The sequence below is a fragment of the Stenella coeruleoalba genome (genome assembly GCF_951394435.1).
Source record: "Stenella coeruleoalba genome assembly, chromosome: 1".
Taxonomy (NCBI): Eukaryota; Metazoa; Chordata; class Mammalia; order Artiodactyla; family Delphinidae; genus Stenella; species Stenella coeruleoalba.
The window spans coordinates 22,036,889-22,053,686 of NC_137169.1; the positions used below are offsets into that span (position 1 = coordinate 22,036,889).

General features: G+C 41.4%; 1 protein-coding gene across 10 annotated transcripts in view; it reads left to right on the forward strand.

The window, feature by feature from the left end:
- The window catches only part of PHACTR4 (phosphatase and actin regulator 4), a 118,043-nt gene that overhangs the window by 35,698 nt on the left and 65,547 nt on the right, over positions 1-16,798 (forward strand). For 5 of the 10 annotated variants that reach the window (XM_079903667.1, XM_079903670.1, XM_079903674.1 and 2 more), the window contains exon 2: positions 5,510-5,563. In XM_079903667.1, the coding sequence (XP_079759793.1) occupies positions 5,510-5,563 (54 nt within the window). Of the gene's footprint in view, positions 1-5,042; positions 5,104-5,509; positions 5,564-13,756; positions 13,890-16,798 lie in introns of those variants that run through there. The other 5 variants (XM_079903671.1, XM_079903672.1, XM_079903675.1 and 2 more) reach the window with 3 other exon arrangements.

Below are 16,798 nucleotides of genomic sequence, written 5' to 3' on the forward strand. Positions count from 1 at the left end.
TTTCAGAATAAATTGTTCACCTTTTCAGGGTGGAAGGGGCCAAATACAGTCAGCTTGCTATCCAAAGGCTGGTTGGTTTCCTTGAAAGATGTCATACTGGAAGCTTTGTGTTTGTCTCTGTTGCTGGCCCTTTGGGCTCTTGGTGGCATCAGTAGCTAGAGCATACTTGGTAAGTAGGACTTCATACTGTTGTCTATGCATAGAGTATATCTCTGCCACATGACCACCTTCTTTCAGGTGCTCATTTTTCTAGCACTGGGGAGGCCATGACAAAAGATGGCTGATGTAAACTGGTTGAGTCATTGTCTACTTGGTTGTTTTGTGCTTTTTTCATGGTAGATGTTCTCTGATGACTGTTAACATGTGATATGAAGATCTTCAAATGTGTCTATTCTTGTATCCTCCCACGTGCCTCTACCTTAAGACCTCCTTCCCCTAATTTTCTTTTTTTCTCCCCCTAATTTTCTAATCATTCTCCTTTTATGCCCCCTGACCAGCACATCAGGACATTTACCTGTGAGTCCACATATATTTTAACCTCAAACCAATTCTTTGTCTGCACAAAGTAGACAGTCTGCCTGAAGCTCTGCCCATTGGGCACTGTCCTTCAGTGCCAACCCCGAGTGAGGCTGTGGTGCAACCACTGTCCATTTTTGACTTGGACCCAGTGACAGCCATCTGTGAAGAAGGTGAGGGTTTTTCCTTTGTCAGCTGGCTGTGAGGGCCCCCCAGTATGGCCAAAGGTATATGCTAATGAAGGGGCACTTTGCAACAATGGTAGATGATATGAGGGTTTGGGCTATCTGCTCATGCTCGTGACTTCTGGTCCTACTTGTGCTGGATACTGGATGTATCACCTTCATCTTAATGCTGAATTATTGCTGGGTCCACCCAACCCTATGACTTGGTATCTCATAGAACCTAGGTCATGGTGGGTGATTCTGGATAAATGGTCACTTGGTGTCACATCATCAGGTGTTCTGTATATGCTAGGACCCAGTAGCATGCCAGGAGTTGTTTTGCAGAAGGCATACAATTTTCCACTGAAAATGGAATGGCCTTGCTCCAGATCCCAGGGGTCTGCATAGTGATTCTCCCACTGGGGCTTGCCATAATACCATAGCATTTGCCAGATTGTTTGCCTCACCATCCAGACCTGCAGAGTCCTTTACTGTTCTGGAAACTGGTAACTTTTTGTGTCACCTGATATAAAAGCCAGAACAGTATTCTTGGGTGTCATGCTTCCCTCTTAATGGTGGGAGGTGCAAGATGCAGTTGGTTACTTGGATGCCTTTACTTGAATGGCATGTTTTATCAAGCCCCTGACTACTGGACCTATAAAAATTTTACTGATGAATGGGTGCCTGAATCTCTGTAGCATTTATCTTTCACCCTCTGGAGTCCATGTGTTCCGTCAAGGCCTTCAGTGTGCTATCCACCTCCTGTTCATCTGGCCCAATTAGCATGATGTTATTAATATAGTAGGTCAGTGTGATATTCTACAAGAAGTCTGTATTATCATAGGACTATATTACATGAGACACTGGCAAAATTGACATGGTCCTGTAAAAGTATGCTATAATCCATTCCGTGTGAATGTGAATTGTTGCTGATCCTACTTTCTTGACGGGATAAGAGAAAAAGAACTTATTCCTTCGATCTCTGACAGTGTACTATGCTCCTGGGGCTGTGTTAATTGGCTCTAGCAAAGATACCACATCTGGCATGGCAGCTGCAGTTGTGGCTACTATTAGATTGAGTTTGTGGTAATCTACCTTCCTCCAGGATTTATCTGGTTTCTGCCGGGACCACACTGCTAAATCCTGCATCCTCTGGGGGTGTAGCACTAATTTCTGCCATCTCCCCTCCCTTGCCCCCAGAATACAATATTGTTTTCTTTTGTGTTTATTATCTTGGAAGGTGGGATGGGGCACCCACCTTTAGAGGCTTCCTTCCACTTGGCCTTCTCCAGTATAACTCCTATCCCATAGGCCAAGGACTCACTAATTTCCAGGTATGTCTATTTCAGTTATACATTCAGGGTCCAGGGAAGTGACCACCAGGATGGTTCACACACCCAGTGGGCCCATCGTGAACTGGATCTTGGCCAGGGCTCAGTTTATTTCCTGGTCCTCATAAGTCCATGATTATACTTCCAGACTCCAGGTGTCAATGTCAACCTGTCCTTAAAATGTTAGCATTCCCGTTTACGCAGTTTACTGTTACCTGAGTAAATGACCGTAGACAGAGCTGACTACATAATTTGCATGCTGAATACACCTGGATTGAGAGTGGGCGAGAGAAATTGCCCACCAAAAGTATGTGGCACTCCTAGCCCAGGCAGGGAAAGGATGGCCAGCTGGGACCAGAGGGAGTGGCCAAGAGGCCGCTCCTGGGAAGACAGGAAGAGGTGGACTGTGTGTGAGCTGAGGCTTCAAGCCCCCAGCACATGCTTCATTTTCCCCCTCAGATTTCACTTATGGAGCAGAAATTCATAGATAAAATTATTAAGAATTTTAAGACAGTGACTGCAGAGCATTAAACTTCAAGTGCAGGGACCTTCTGAGTATGGAGTCCGTAAGACCTATAGTATATGGGTCTCTTAGGCCATAGGTTTCTCAGGGAATTGTTATACTTGCTTTGGTGTTGCAGGTTCTTTTCTCTTGGGTACCTGGCCTCCTTCAGTCAAAGGGGTCAGGATCTGAAACTGGCTCACGTTCAGACACTGGGCATGGATTCTGATATTTTTTTATTGAGGGGACTGACCTCAGCATCCAGATCTTCCATCCCTGATTTCTTTTGATGTTACAGATGGAGAAGTGCTCTTATTAGCTGCTTGTCTATTTTGCTTCATAAATACACCATGCTTTATTAACTATCTCTACAAATCTGTGAGTCGGATTCCTTTGACTGACACTCTGACTTTGCTGATCTTTATAGTAAGTGTCTCCATCTGGCTTCAATCATTAAGTACCATGGCCTGGTCTCCTTTGTTTTAGGGTCCTATCATCACCGTTGCTATCAGTGGCATTAGGGGGGTTTTTTGTTTTATACATCTTTTTCTTTTTTTGGTTGTGTTGGGTCTTCATTGCTGCGCGCGGACTTTCTCCAGTTGCGGCAAGCAGGGGCTGCTCTTCGTTACAGTACACTGGCTTCTCATTGCAGTGGCTTCTCTCGTTGCGGAGCATGGGCTCTAGGTGCGTGGGCTTCAGTAGTTGTGGCACGCGGGCTCAGTAGTTGTGGCTCGGGGGCTACAGAGCACAGGCTCAGTAGCTGTGGCGCACAGGCTTAGTTGCTCTGTGGCATGTGGGATCTTCCCAGACCAGGGATCGAAGCCGTGTCCCCTGCATTGGCAGGCGGATTCTTAATCACTGCACCACCAGGGAAGTCCCAGTGGCATTAGTTTTATAACAAATTCTCTATGGAGAACAGCTTTTAAACTTCTTAATGATGCTGGTGCCCCTCTCACCAGCACATTCCTTATAGTATCCTCCCAGCCATTTCAAGGAACATAATACTTTTTTCTGACCACTTCAGCAAGCCAACTTCACTAAATGAGCCTTTTAATCCCTTCCTCCCGTCTGCCACTGCAGTTTTGTCATTGCTACTTATCATGGGCCGTGACTTTTCCAGCTTTTAGGAACCATCCTAGTGATAAGTTCATACCATATTCTGAGGTTTTTGCCAGGGTGTTAAATCCTGTATCTTCGGAGAGTGATCAGTAACTTTATGTTCTGGTTCTGATGTTCAAGCACCCTCAGAATTCACATTTGCTCTCACTTAGCCCCTGCCAGTACATGCTGGCTAAGTCTTGCAGCTCCCTTGGGTTATAATTCCTTTGTGACCTTATCAGGCACAAAATATCTGGGCTGGGTTATGCCCTGACCTACTACAAGTTAGGAGGCATGGAGGTGGCAGATCCTGAGGGGACATTGTTTACTGAGCAGGGTGGGGAGGCCTCTGCATTATCTTCAAGTGCGGGAAGAGGGCTAGCTCTTACAGAGATGGTGAGCCAGTTTCGCAGTTTCAAGGGCCCTATTGCATTCAAGATATTGGAGGGGCATCAACTCACTTGTCTCCATCTCATGTATTAGGGTCTCGTTCTTTCCCAGTCAGGGACCTGACGTGGCATAGCATACCTCCCTTGGCTGAGAGTTAACCTTCCTTGGTGCTCGGCTACTCTGTTGATTAACTCTTGGGCCTGGTCTCCAGCTTTTTCTCTCCTCCTGCTGCCACAGAAAAGAGCCTCTTTGTAAACTACCAGGAGACCCTGGGGTGTTCATATTTGACTTTCTTTTTTTAAATTACTTATTGATGCTTGCTTACTTATTTATTTAGGCTGCGCCACACAGCTTGTGGGATTTTAGTTCCCAACCAGGGACTGAACCCCGGCCCTTGCCAGTGAAAGCATGGAGTCCTGACCGCTGGACTGCCAGGGAATTCCCCATATTTGACTTTCAGTTGACTGTTAATCACTCTTAGCTTTTTGTTGTCTTCTTCTAGAGCATCAGTTAAGTTTAGTAATAGCCGTTCAATTCCATTGTCATTATAGTTATTTCCCCCTTACTCTTCAAGTACCTCATCAATCCAATCAACTAGATCATTCTGTCCATAGATAGATCATCATTATTCACCACTAGTGAAAGTTTAAGAATTGTACCAGCACCTTGTGCCAGGGATTATCTGGTTACCTACCACCACCAGTGGGGTCCTCAGTGCTATGTAGTCTGTGAGGATTCAACTCCAAAACCCCTTCACAGTCCTAATTTTCTCAGATCACTGCCAGCCCCCACTGTTAGTAGGTTATATTCTCTGAAAAGCAGACTCTGAATTGGAGTTTAGTATTCAAATTGTTAACTAAGGAGTGCCCTTGGGATCAAAACTATGAAAGAGATAAAAAAGCAAGATTGGGCAGATTCGATCCTTGTTTTGATTAAGGGTGAGGGAGGTTGAATATCTATACTTATTCGACTTTTTTCAAAATTTTTTTGTTTTATTTTAATACTTGAGCATTCTTAACTTACTGAACTACTTTCTACTTTCCTCAGGCAAAACCAATTCCTTCATTCTATGATATCCTCATATGCTTTCCCAGATGTTTATGTGAGTTTTGTGAGTTTTGTTTGTTTGGGGGTTTTTTTGCATAAAAATTTGGCTTTTTGCTGCTCTCTCTCCTTCCCTCCCTTCTTCCCTCTCCCCTTCCCCACCCCTCCCTTTGTCCCTTTGTCCCCCCTCCCTAAAAAATAAAAAAAAATTTTTTTAACTTGCTTTTTTCCTTACACTCCAGTAAATTCAAGATGGAGATTGGAAAGGGAACTTATATCTGTACCTCAACCCCCTTAAAATAAATCCCAGTTGGCAATGTTCTCACTTAATAAGTTGTACATTTCTATAATGTTCTAGTTTTAAACTATAATCAGTGTTACTGAATTGGGTTTATTTTTTAAGAAATATAAAAGGTGATGGATTTTATGTTTTAAGTATATCATTTACTTTTTTCTCTTTTTAGAAACTATATACCACCTCCCTAAACTGGTTAATAGTGGCATGGAAGATCCATTTGGTGAGTATCACCTACATTTTTCTTAGTAAATGATATTTGTGTTTTATCCTTACCTCCATTAAAGCTTTGAGAATAAATTGATTTTTTTCATGTTTAGTGTGCTAAGCTCTCTAGTTTATCAGTTCTCAAACTTTTTGGCCTCAGGATCCCTTTATACTCTGAAGTATAATTGAGGGCCCCAAAGAGCTTTGTTTGTATGATTTATATCTATTGATATTTACTATATTACAAATTAAAATAGACATTTAAAGATATTAATTCATTTCAAAATAACATTAATAAACCCATTATATGTTACATAAATAAAATTTTTTAATGAAAAATAACTCCCCAAATAAAAAAGAGTAACAAGAAGAGTGGCATTGTTTTACATTTTGCAAATCTCTTTAATGTCTGGTTTAATAGAAGACAGCTGGATTCACATATCTGCTTCTGCATTTAATCTGTTTTGTTATCACATACCCTGTAGACTCTGGAGAATTGACTGATTGGAGCTAATGAGAGTGAAAAGGCAAATAACACTTTTGTAATATAAAAAGTAATTCTGACATTGCTATGCGTCATCTCTAGTAGTTCCTAGACCACACTTTGAGACCTAATGCTCTAGAATGTTAGTTACTTCAAATACAGCAAAGAACCAGTTGGCAAGTTAAAATAATAAGTTTTAAATTCTGTAACAACATGGTTAAGGGAGTATAAATCTAGATACACAAAGGTTTTGTATCTACCTTTTTGACTAAAAAGTCAGTCACTGTGTATTGAACTCTGTTTTCCTATTGACTGTAATTTCAAAGAGAGATACGGTCTGAGATAGTTAGTAGGCCATTTTGAACACTTGTGCCTTGGGGTGTTTATTGAAGCTTTTTGAAAATTATTGATGTTTCTTTAGTATACGTAGAGTTATATCCGTGCTTTAAAAAGTTTCTCTGTAGGAGAGAAATGGTATTTCTACCATGTTTTAAAATTCTCTAAGATGAGACATCTTAGCTGCTTTCCAGGCTTTTATTTTATTTTTTATCATTGTGTTCTGAATCCATAGCATTTTATTTATTTATTTTTGGCTGCGTTGGGTCTTCATTGCTCTGCACAGGCTTTCTCTAGTTGCGGTGAGTGGGGGCTAGTTGCAGTGCATAGGCTTCTCATTGCGATGGCTTCTCTTGTTGCGGAGCACAGGCTCTAGGCACGTGGGCTTCAGTAGTCATGGTGCACGGGCTTAGTTGCTCCGTGGCATGTGGGATCTTCCCAGGCCAGGGATTGAACCCATGTCCCCTGCATTGGCAGGCGGATTCCTAACCACTGCGCCACCAGGGAAGTCCCCAGGCTTTTTTTTTTTTTTTTAATATTTATTTATTTATTTTTGGCTGTGTTGGGTCTTCGTTTCTGTGCGAGGGCTTTCTCTAGTTGTGGCGAGCGGGGGCCACTATTCATTGCGGTGCGTGGGCCTCTTACTGTCGCAGCCTCTCTTGTTGCGGAGCACAAGCTCCAGATGCGCAGGCTCAGTAGTTGTGGCTTGTGGGCCTAGTTGCTCCATGGCATGTGGGATCTTCCCAGACCAGGGCTCGAACCCGTGTCCCCTGCATTGGCAGGCAGATTCTCAACCACTGCGCCACCAGGGAAGCCCAGTCCCCAGGCTTTTAAACTATTAAGCTACTCACCTTGCCTACATGTTATTGGAAATACTTTTAAAAATTTGTCCTGTGGTCATCTAGAAAGCCCTTTGGGGGAAAACTTCACAATTCCAGTGTCATTGCTGTACAGCTTCATTAGAATTGTTGAACCACAGCTGAAACAAGCCTTCTATTATTTTTTAGTTCCCCCCGATACCATTTAGAATTTTAAAAGTAAAGGTGGTGTGTAAAAACTTAAGAAGGAGCCTTGCCATTATCTTAAGTTGCAGGAAACTTTGTAGTTTTTTAGGTTTAACACGTTGTATATCCTTAAATTTACATTAATCACTATGCTAATGAGTATGTAAAACATTCTTGTACATTGATGCATATTGTATCTCCCACAATTAAAAGCGTAACAGCCAAAAAAACAAACAAACCCACATATTATACACTTGGAAGACTAGTTAGGACGTACTTCCCACTTTATATGCATCAGCAAAAAAAAAAGCAACCAGAGAAAGTTTTCCTTGTTAACCTCATTATGCTAGAGGCAGGTTTTGTTTTTGTTTTTGTTTTTTTAAAAGATAGGTACTTTTATTTTATTTATTTATTATTATTTTTTTTTTTGGCTGCGTTGAGTCTTCGTTGCTGCGCGCGGGCTTTCTCTAGTTGTGGTGAGCAGGGGGGCTACTCTTTGTTGCAGTGCGCTGGGCTTCTCATTGTGGTGGCTTCTCTTGTGGAGCAAGGGCTCCAGGCACGCAGGCTTCAGTAGTTGTGGTGCATGGGCTTAGTTGCTCCGCGGCATGTGGGATCTTCGCGGACCAGGGATCAAAGTCGTGTCCCCTGCATTGGCGGGTGGATTCTTAACCACCGCGCCACCATGGAAGTCCCAAGAGGCAGGTTTTTTTTTTTATTTTGTGGTACGCGGGCCTCTCACAGTTGTGGCCTCTCCCATTGCGGAGCACAGGCTCCGGACACGCAGGCTCAGCAGCCATGGCTCACGGGCCCAGCCGCTCCGCGGCATGTGGGGTCTTCCCAGACTGGGGCACGAACCCGTGTCCCCTATATAGGCAGGCGGACTCTCAACCACTGCGCCACCAGGGAAGCCCAAGAGGCAGGTTTTGATTCGAGCATTTTGTGCTTCTTCACCAAATGGGGAAAAGTCTGAATCTCGTTTTATGGCAGTGTAACTTGAAGTAATAGTGTAAAAAAGGTTCCAAGTTTATATTCTACTCACGCACAGTTACTGTAGATGACTGAAATTAGGCTCTTTGGGCAGCTGGTACAAGTAATCAGATAGCTCAGATTAATAGCTTGTTGTCTTGCTTTGAAAAGACTGTTGTTGAAAACCTTGCCAGATCAGAATTTCTCCTCTGATTTTAATGACCCTAAATGGCTTCTTTAGGAGTTTGGCTTTTTTCACCCTGTAGTGTACCTTGCATCTAGCTCATCAGTGAAATCCTTATTTTGAACACTAGAGGGCAGTCAGTACTTTATTCATAAATTTGCAGTTTCTTTACAAATTAATTCTTAAGGGCGTTATTTATGAACAATTTGGTGAATCGAGTTGATATAGTTGCCTGGTGACAAATCCTAAAGAACACGTTCGTATGATAAACTAGCATAACGTACGACAACTCCAAAGGCTTTTACGGGAAACATTTTTTTTTCTGCTGAGTGACCTCCTTACCTCACCTAACTTAAACATAACTTAAATGGAATTTAATCTAATTAATTAAACTTATTATTAAGCTAATTAAATTCAACTTAAATTAAATTTAAATATAATTTAAATTTACTAGAGAATACCAAAGGGAAAGTTGCTATGGAAGTTATAGTTGGCTAGTAGTCAGTTGAAATATAAATTAATATGTGCTTTTGATCACTAATATGAGAAAAGGTTTGTCTTCTGTGCTAGTGAGAGGATTTTTTCCTCTTATACTTTTATTTATTTATTTATTTATTATTTTTGGCTGCATTGGGTCTTTGTTGCTGCGCGCGGGCTTTCTCTACTTGCTGTGAGCGGGGGCTGCTCTTTGTTGCGGTACGCAGGCTTCTCATTGCGGTGGCTTCTCTTGTTGCGGAGCACGGGCTCTAGGCGCGCGGGCTTCAGTAGTTGCAGCACGGCGGGCTCAGTAGTTGTGGCTCTTGGGCTCTAGAGCGCAGGCTCAGTAGTTGTGGCGCACAGGCTTAGTTGCTCCACGGCATGTGGGATCTTCCCAGACCAGGGCTCGAACCCGTGTCCTCTGCACTGGCAGGCGGATTCTTAACCACTGCGCCACCAGGGAAGCCCTTATACTTTATTTTTATTTTTTTAATTTAATTTGGTTATATTCCCTGTGTTGTACAATATATCCTTGTAGCTTATTTTATGCATAATAGTTTGTAGGGGTTTTTTTTTAATTGCTCACAAAACATACATATGATAAGAATCTGGTTTATTGAGTTATGGTCCACTCAGTGCCATTTGAAAAGGAAGAGAATTCTGAATGTAAAATGAATTTGTTTCTAAGAAGATGGAGCCCCTGGAAGATGGTTGAGAATTTTGTTACAGTTAGGTTAACTAACAGTTATGTAGATACATTGGAAAAGAATTATTTGTTGCATTCTGAAAATTAAAGTGAGAGATTTTTACCCATCACATCCTAGTGGGACAGACCTAAGGCCTCTAGGACCTTTCTTACATGGACAGATGTTTACACATTTTATTATATAATATTCTAAAATCACATTTGTTAATGCCACCACTGATCTCACCAGAAAAGTCTTTAAGTATTGGGAAGTTGGCAGGCTCACTCTAGTGGATATGTTTTCCAAAATTAGAATTTTCTCTTGAAAGCTTGACATATATCACTGGCAACAAGTACTGTCAGTTTTATTTGTAGTGACAGGCTCCATTCATTTTTGAGAAAATATCTGTGAAATATCTAAGCTTGAACAAAATAGTTTGTCATTCAGTCTTTCCAGTAAAAGCGGTACTTCATGAAACAAACTGGCCAGTTCAGCTTGCAACTCAATTACACAGGTGCCTTAACTGAAGGTAACCATTGTACTTACCATTTCATCATGCAAAATAGTAAAAAGACACATAGAGGGCTTGAGATTCATTAAAACTAATAATAGTTTTTACGGCTTTATCAAGGATATTCTTAAATTGGCATTATTTTTAACTGTAATTATGTAGTGGTGAAGATTATGCGTCCTACTACAGTTTGGTGCTACTGCCTTGATATGTGTGAAGGTGCCAGCAGTTTTGCTCACCATTGCTTTTGTACCCTTAGTACCAGTGTCAACATGATGAAAAAGGCAACTAATTCTTTAGTATTATTAAGTATATCATTGTACCTCTAGGGTCCTGAAAGGATCTTGGGGGATACCCAGACATCAGTGGACCATACCTGCTTCAGTTTCCTAATTTTCAGAGTCTCTTCTGTGGAAGTCATGGACAGAGTCAAGACTTAGTCCTGGAAATTGTTTTGGGCAGGGCTTCAATCTTGGACACTTGGCAGAAGTATGGTCAGAGAGAGTGAGCTGCTCTGTGGTCTCTCCTAAGTTGATCATGACCTACCTGAAGCTTTTAGGAATAAGTTAAAGAACACTTCTGTGGGTGAAATGAGTGTTCTGAGCTTATTAGGCAGCTCAGTATTTTGAGAAGAAATTCACCAGCATTTAGTCAAGATGAGCTCACCTGGGCACTATCTTCTTATCTTTAAAAAGAGAGTAAATGGCAGCAGAGATCTTGGTGACAATAGCCTTCAGTATGTCTGTTGAGTCACACTGCTCCAATATGGACAGGTGTCTCCCTGTGTGTGGTACACAGCTGTCATCCTGGGGTATTCTTATTCACCTGGGAACTCTGCTTCTCTCCTGTGTTGGCTCTTTTGTTTCCTAAATCCCATGTCTTCTGCTTTCTTTCTCTTTTTTTTAATATTTATTTATTTATTTATTTATTTATTTATTTATGGCTCCGTCCGGTCTTATTTGTGGCGCTTGGGCTTAGTTGCCCCACAGCATGTGGGATCTTAGTTCCCTGACCAGGGACAAACCTGCGTCCCCTGCTTTGGAAGGTGGATTCCTAACCACTGGACCACCAGGGAACTCCCTCTTCTTTCTTGATTGCCAATAGCTGCTTGATGATGGACTCCTGAAATAGTTCTCTAATTTTCATCTCTTTTTTTCTTTAGCTCTACCTCCTGAAAGATTTCTTTATCTTTATATTCTATTAAATTTTTCTTTTCGGGCTTCCCTGGTGGCGCGGTGGTTGAGAGTCCGCCTGCCCATGCAGGGGCCACAGGTTCATGCCCCAGTCTGGGAAGATCCCACATGCCGTGGAGCGGCTGGGCCTGTGAGCCATGGCCGCTGAGCCTGCGCGTCCAGAGCCTGAGCTCCACAACGGGAGAGGCCACAACAGTGAGAGGCCCGCGTACGGCAAAAACAAAAAAATTCTTTTCTACTATTATGTTTTTTAATTTCTAGGAGTTCTTTTTAAGATTTTTTTTTGATGTGTACCATTTTTAAAGTCTTTATTGAATTTGTTACAATATTGCTTCTGCTTTATGTTTTGGTTTTTTAGCCTCAAGGCCACTTCTGATCTTAGCTCCCTGACCAGGGATCGAACCCACACCCCCTGCATTGGAAGGCGAAGTCTTAACCACTGGACCGCCAGGGAAGTCCCTAGGAGGTCTTTTTTATTCTCTGAATATTTCTTTCATAATATTCTTTATTGTTTCAACAGATTTACTTTGCCCTGCATAGGCTCTTTTCCCCCAAAGTTGTTTTCCTTTGTTTGTTTTGATCTCTCTTATTTAAGAGTTTTCCTCTGAAGTCTAGTAATAATTAGCTGTCTGCTTGTGATTAAGAGTGGTGAGCTTTAAATTAGAAGCTTTAAATGCATAGGCTGGTTGCCTTTGGGCCTTACTATAGTGTGAGCTTCTTGTCCCTATTGTTGAGGAACATGTCTGTTATCAGTATCAGGGTTCAAGGGGCGGAGTCTTCTCATCACTGGATGGTAAAGGGTGATGAAGACTGGGAGGGTTGCTGCATTCAGTATTCACTATGTTCACTCAGTTCCCCTCAGTTTTTCATGCTCTGTTCCCACCGTCAACCGCCTTTTGAGTCCCCCAGTCCAGAGACCATTTGTTTTATCCCTTCCAGAAAACAGGCCTCCAGAATTCTGCCAAGGTTGGTATGGGACAGACATTCAAGGTCATGGAGTGGGGAAGGTGGTAAAGGAATCAAACAGCTTTTACCCTGATTCTCCTTATTTTATTCCCTTTCCTTTCAAAGGGACCTGGTAGAATACAGTGAAAGTATTCATTGTTAATTTATATTGGTATAAGCTACTAGTTTTCTTTTTTAAAGTAAGGGCTACACTGTACATAAGTGCTGGGGGAAGACAGGGTCCAGAGAAAATACGTATACATTTTAAGCTACTGTGATGCTTCATACCCCGCTACTTTTAAAAATGGCTTATTCCTGCTTCTGCTTTCTTCCTCCCTTCTCAAATGTTTATGGGTTAACAGCCATTCTCTCTGTAGCACACCCAGGAAAAGGGACTGAAACCCTGGCATATGAAACTTCTTCTAAAAGGTTTTTTGGGGTAGGAGAGGATCTGTATATACTAAATTGCCTTCTCAAAATGTTTTAAATTTTCTAACAACTTCATTAAGTTTCTATATACCCTCCCTTCCACAGAAGAGAGCACAGTTTGTTGAAAAAAAAGTTTTTGGTTGTGTTTGATGAAATAATTATTTAATGAGATAGATTGTTGTTGTGAAGCCTGAATTTCAAGCTAGGTGCAAAGGCTTTATTCATATGCATGGTATTCTGGGAACAGATTAAACAGATTAAACAAGGTAATATCACCTTTAGATTAGAATTTGTATCACATAGGAAATATGAGAATCAGTTTGTTGAAGTGGAAAACAGAAACCATATCCTAAACAAATAAAGTCAATTGTTTTCTTCCTATTCTGAATCTGAATTTATAAATCATTATTATGTTTTAAAGGGGGTTTTCCTAACCTTTCAAGGATATTTGTTAAGGAACCATGCTCAAGACTAATGCATTTCACTTAAGTTCACGGGAAAATTTTTTGTGATGTTATCATGTTATTAGTACTTGAAGCTCAACATATGCTAATAACACAGCCCTTCCCTCCCTTCTCTTTAAGAATGAAGGCAAAATATGAACTTAATTAGTTTTGAGATTCTTAAGGTGTGGGAGATAAATTCCTCTGGAATTAAACAATGCCAAAAATGATGTTACTTCTATTTTTTTCCCTGTGGTGTTCAATAGAAATTTAATATAACATTATTATATGTATATTAAATATCTTCTGTCATCTTATTTCCTGATATGAGTATAACTTATGAAGGGCAAGATCTTTTTACTGTTATATCCTACTGCTCAATAGTAGGCAATATTTGTATGTATTTCTTATAGTGGTTTTAAATTTTCTGCATAAGATACAATTAACAATCTTAAGGGAAATAGAGTGCATAGAACACCATGAAAGTTATAGTAGAACACTATGAACTTTAATAACACAGATGCTCTATAATTATTTTTTTCTGTCAATAGGAAAAGATGAGCCATCTTTGTAGTCATGCAAGCCTGAAAAGTAGTGATGCTGACATTCTGGACCATCTCCCATATCGTCTCACCACTGTTCATCACTTCTGATTGCTACTTACTCCCTAGAAAATCATAGAAAGTATGATGGGTGGACTAAATGTGTAGATGATTTTCCATCTGAATTTATTTCTGCATACTGAGCCCTTCATCAGTGGGTCTTGGACAGGGATTTCCCTGGTGGTCCAGGGGTTAAGACTCACGCTCCCAATGCAGGGGGCTGGGGTTCAAGCCCTGGTCAGGGAACTAGATCCTGCATGCATGCCGCAACTAAGACCCAGCACAGCCAAAATAAATAAATATATATATATATTTTTAAATGTGTCTTGGACACTACATAGGCAATGATTATAAGAATGAAAATTAAAAGGGAGGGATAGTGGGAATTCCCTGGTGGCCCAGTGGTTAGGACTCTGAGCTTTTGCTACCATAGGCCTGAGTTCAATCCCTGGTCAGAGAACTAAGTAAGATACCCAGTAGCTGCGCAGCACGGCAAAAAAAAGAAAAAAAAAAAAAAAGGAAGGATAGAATGTTTTCACTTATCATTTTGTATCTTCCTGTGTGGTTTGCATTTTCATCTATATACATATATTACTTTTGGTTTTTTAAATGTAAAAAAGGATTTTATCTGGATTGTAGGGTTATGGGTGTTTTAGTTCCTTCTTTGTATTCCTCAGTGTCAAAAATTAAAATATGTAAAATTATTTCTTAAAGGAGGTAAAAGAATAAAAGGGTATTGTTAAAGGGTATTAAAGACTATCATGGTCATTCTACATTCACAGCTTACCTGCTACACCTAAAATTACCACTTTACATCTCTACTTAATAACGTGTCCTTTTAAATATATATATGTTTTATTCTTCCTATGAACTGTCAATAGATTCAGCCTACCCTACCAAACTCCATCATAGTTGACTTGTTCCTCATCCATTCATTTGTTCACTAAACACTAAGCAAAATCAACAAAGCAGTATATCCTAACAGTTAAGCCCTCAGGCTCTGGAGTAAGCAAACTTGGTTTCAGATCCCAGTTCTGCCACTTCGTGGCTGTGTCCTTTTGGGCAAGACAGTTACTCTCTAATCTTAAGTTTATCCCTAAAGTACGGATATGAATTTTACCTTTCCCACAAGGTTGCTATAAAAATTAAATGGGGACTTCCCTGGTGGCACACTGGTTAAGAATCTGCCTGCTTGGGACTTCCCTGGTGGCACAGCGGTTGAGAATCGGCCTGCAAATGCAAGGGACACGGGTTCGAGCCCTTGTCCAGGAAATCCCACAGGCCGTGGAGCAACTAAGCCCGTGCACCACAACTACTGAGCCTGCACTCTAGAGCCCGCGTGCCACAACTACTGAAGCCCGCATGCCTAGAACCTGAGCTCTGCAACAAGAGAAGCCACCGCAATGAGAAGCCCATGCACCACAACGAAGAGTAGCCCCTGCTCACCTCAACTAGAGAAAGCCCACATGCAGCAACGAAGACCCAACAACAAAGACCCAATGCAGCCATAAATAAATAAATAAATAAAATTTTAAAAAGGAAAAAAAAAAGAATGTGCCTGCCATGCAGAGGATACGGGTTTGAGCCCTGCTCTGGGGAGATCCCACGTGCTGCGGAGCACCTAAGCCTGTGTGCCACAAATACTGAGCCTGTGCTCTAGAGCCCGCGAGCCACAACTACTGAAGCCTGCACACCTAAAGCCCGTGCTCCATAACAAGAGAAGCCACCGCAATGAGAACACACCGCAACGAAGAGTAGCCCCTGCTCGCCACAACTAAAGCCCGCATGCAGCAATGAAGACCTGACGCAGCCAAAAATAAATAAATAAATAAATTTTTATTAAAAAGAATTAAATGAATTAGTACTTATAATGTGCTTAGCATTGTAACCACATAGTGAACATACAGTAGCTGTAATATTGTTATTAATTATGATCACTAGTAAGATGTAATCACTGTTCTTATGGAGCTTTTGGTCTGTGTTAAGCAGTTACAAGGTGCTCCTTAGAATTCCTTTTTTAAAAAAATAAGTCAGGTTAATTGAGATACAATTTATATACAATAAAATTTACCCTTTTTAAGTATATAGTAGTTCTTTTTTTTGACAAACACGTAAAATCATGTAACTACCACCGCAATCAAGATGAAGAGTACTTCCTTCCATACCAAAATTTCCCTGCTTACCTTTTGTAGTCAGAATTATACAATATGTAGCCTTTCTTTTTTCTTTTTTTTTTTTTTTTGCGGTACACGGGCCTCTCACTGTTGTGGCCTCTCCCGCTGCAGAGCACAGGCTCTGGACACTCAGGCTCAGCGGCCATGGCTCACGGGCCCAGCCACTCCGCGGCATGTGGGATCTTCCCGGACCGGGGCACGAACCCATGTTCCCTGCATCAGCAGGCGGACTCTCAACCACTGCGCCACCAGGGAAGCCCCAATATGTAGCCTTTGGTCTGGTTTTTCACTTAGCATAAAGCTGTCAAGATTCATACATGTTGTTGCATGTATCAGTAGTTCATTCCTTTCATGGCTTTTTTTTCATATTTTTTTTGGTTTTATTTTTTAGTAGATCTTTATTAGAGTATAATTGCTTCACAATACTGTGTTAGTTTCTGTTGCACAACAAAGCGAATCAGCCATATGCATACAGATGTCCCCATATCCCCTCCCTCTTGAGTCTCCCTCCCATCCTCCCTATCCCACCCCTCTAGGTCATCGCAAAGCACCGAGCCGATCTCCCTGTGCTGTGCTGCTGCTTTCCACCAGCCAACTATTCTACATTCGGTAGTGTATATATGTTGATGCTACTCTCACTTCGCCCCAGCTTCCCCCTCCCACCCCATGTCCTCAAGTCCATTTTATATGTCTACCTCTTTATTCCTGCCCTGCAACTAGGTTCATCAGTACCTTTTTTTTTTTTTTAGATTCCATATATATGTGTTAGCATACGGTATTTGTTTTTCTCTTTCTGACTTACTTCGCTCTGTATGAC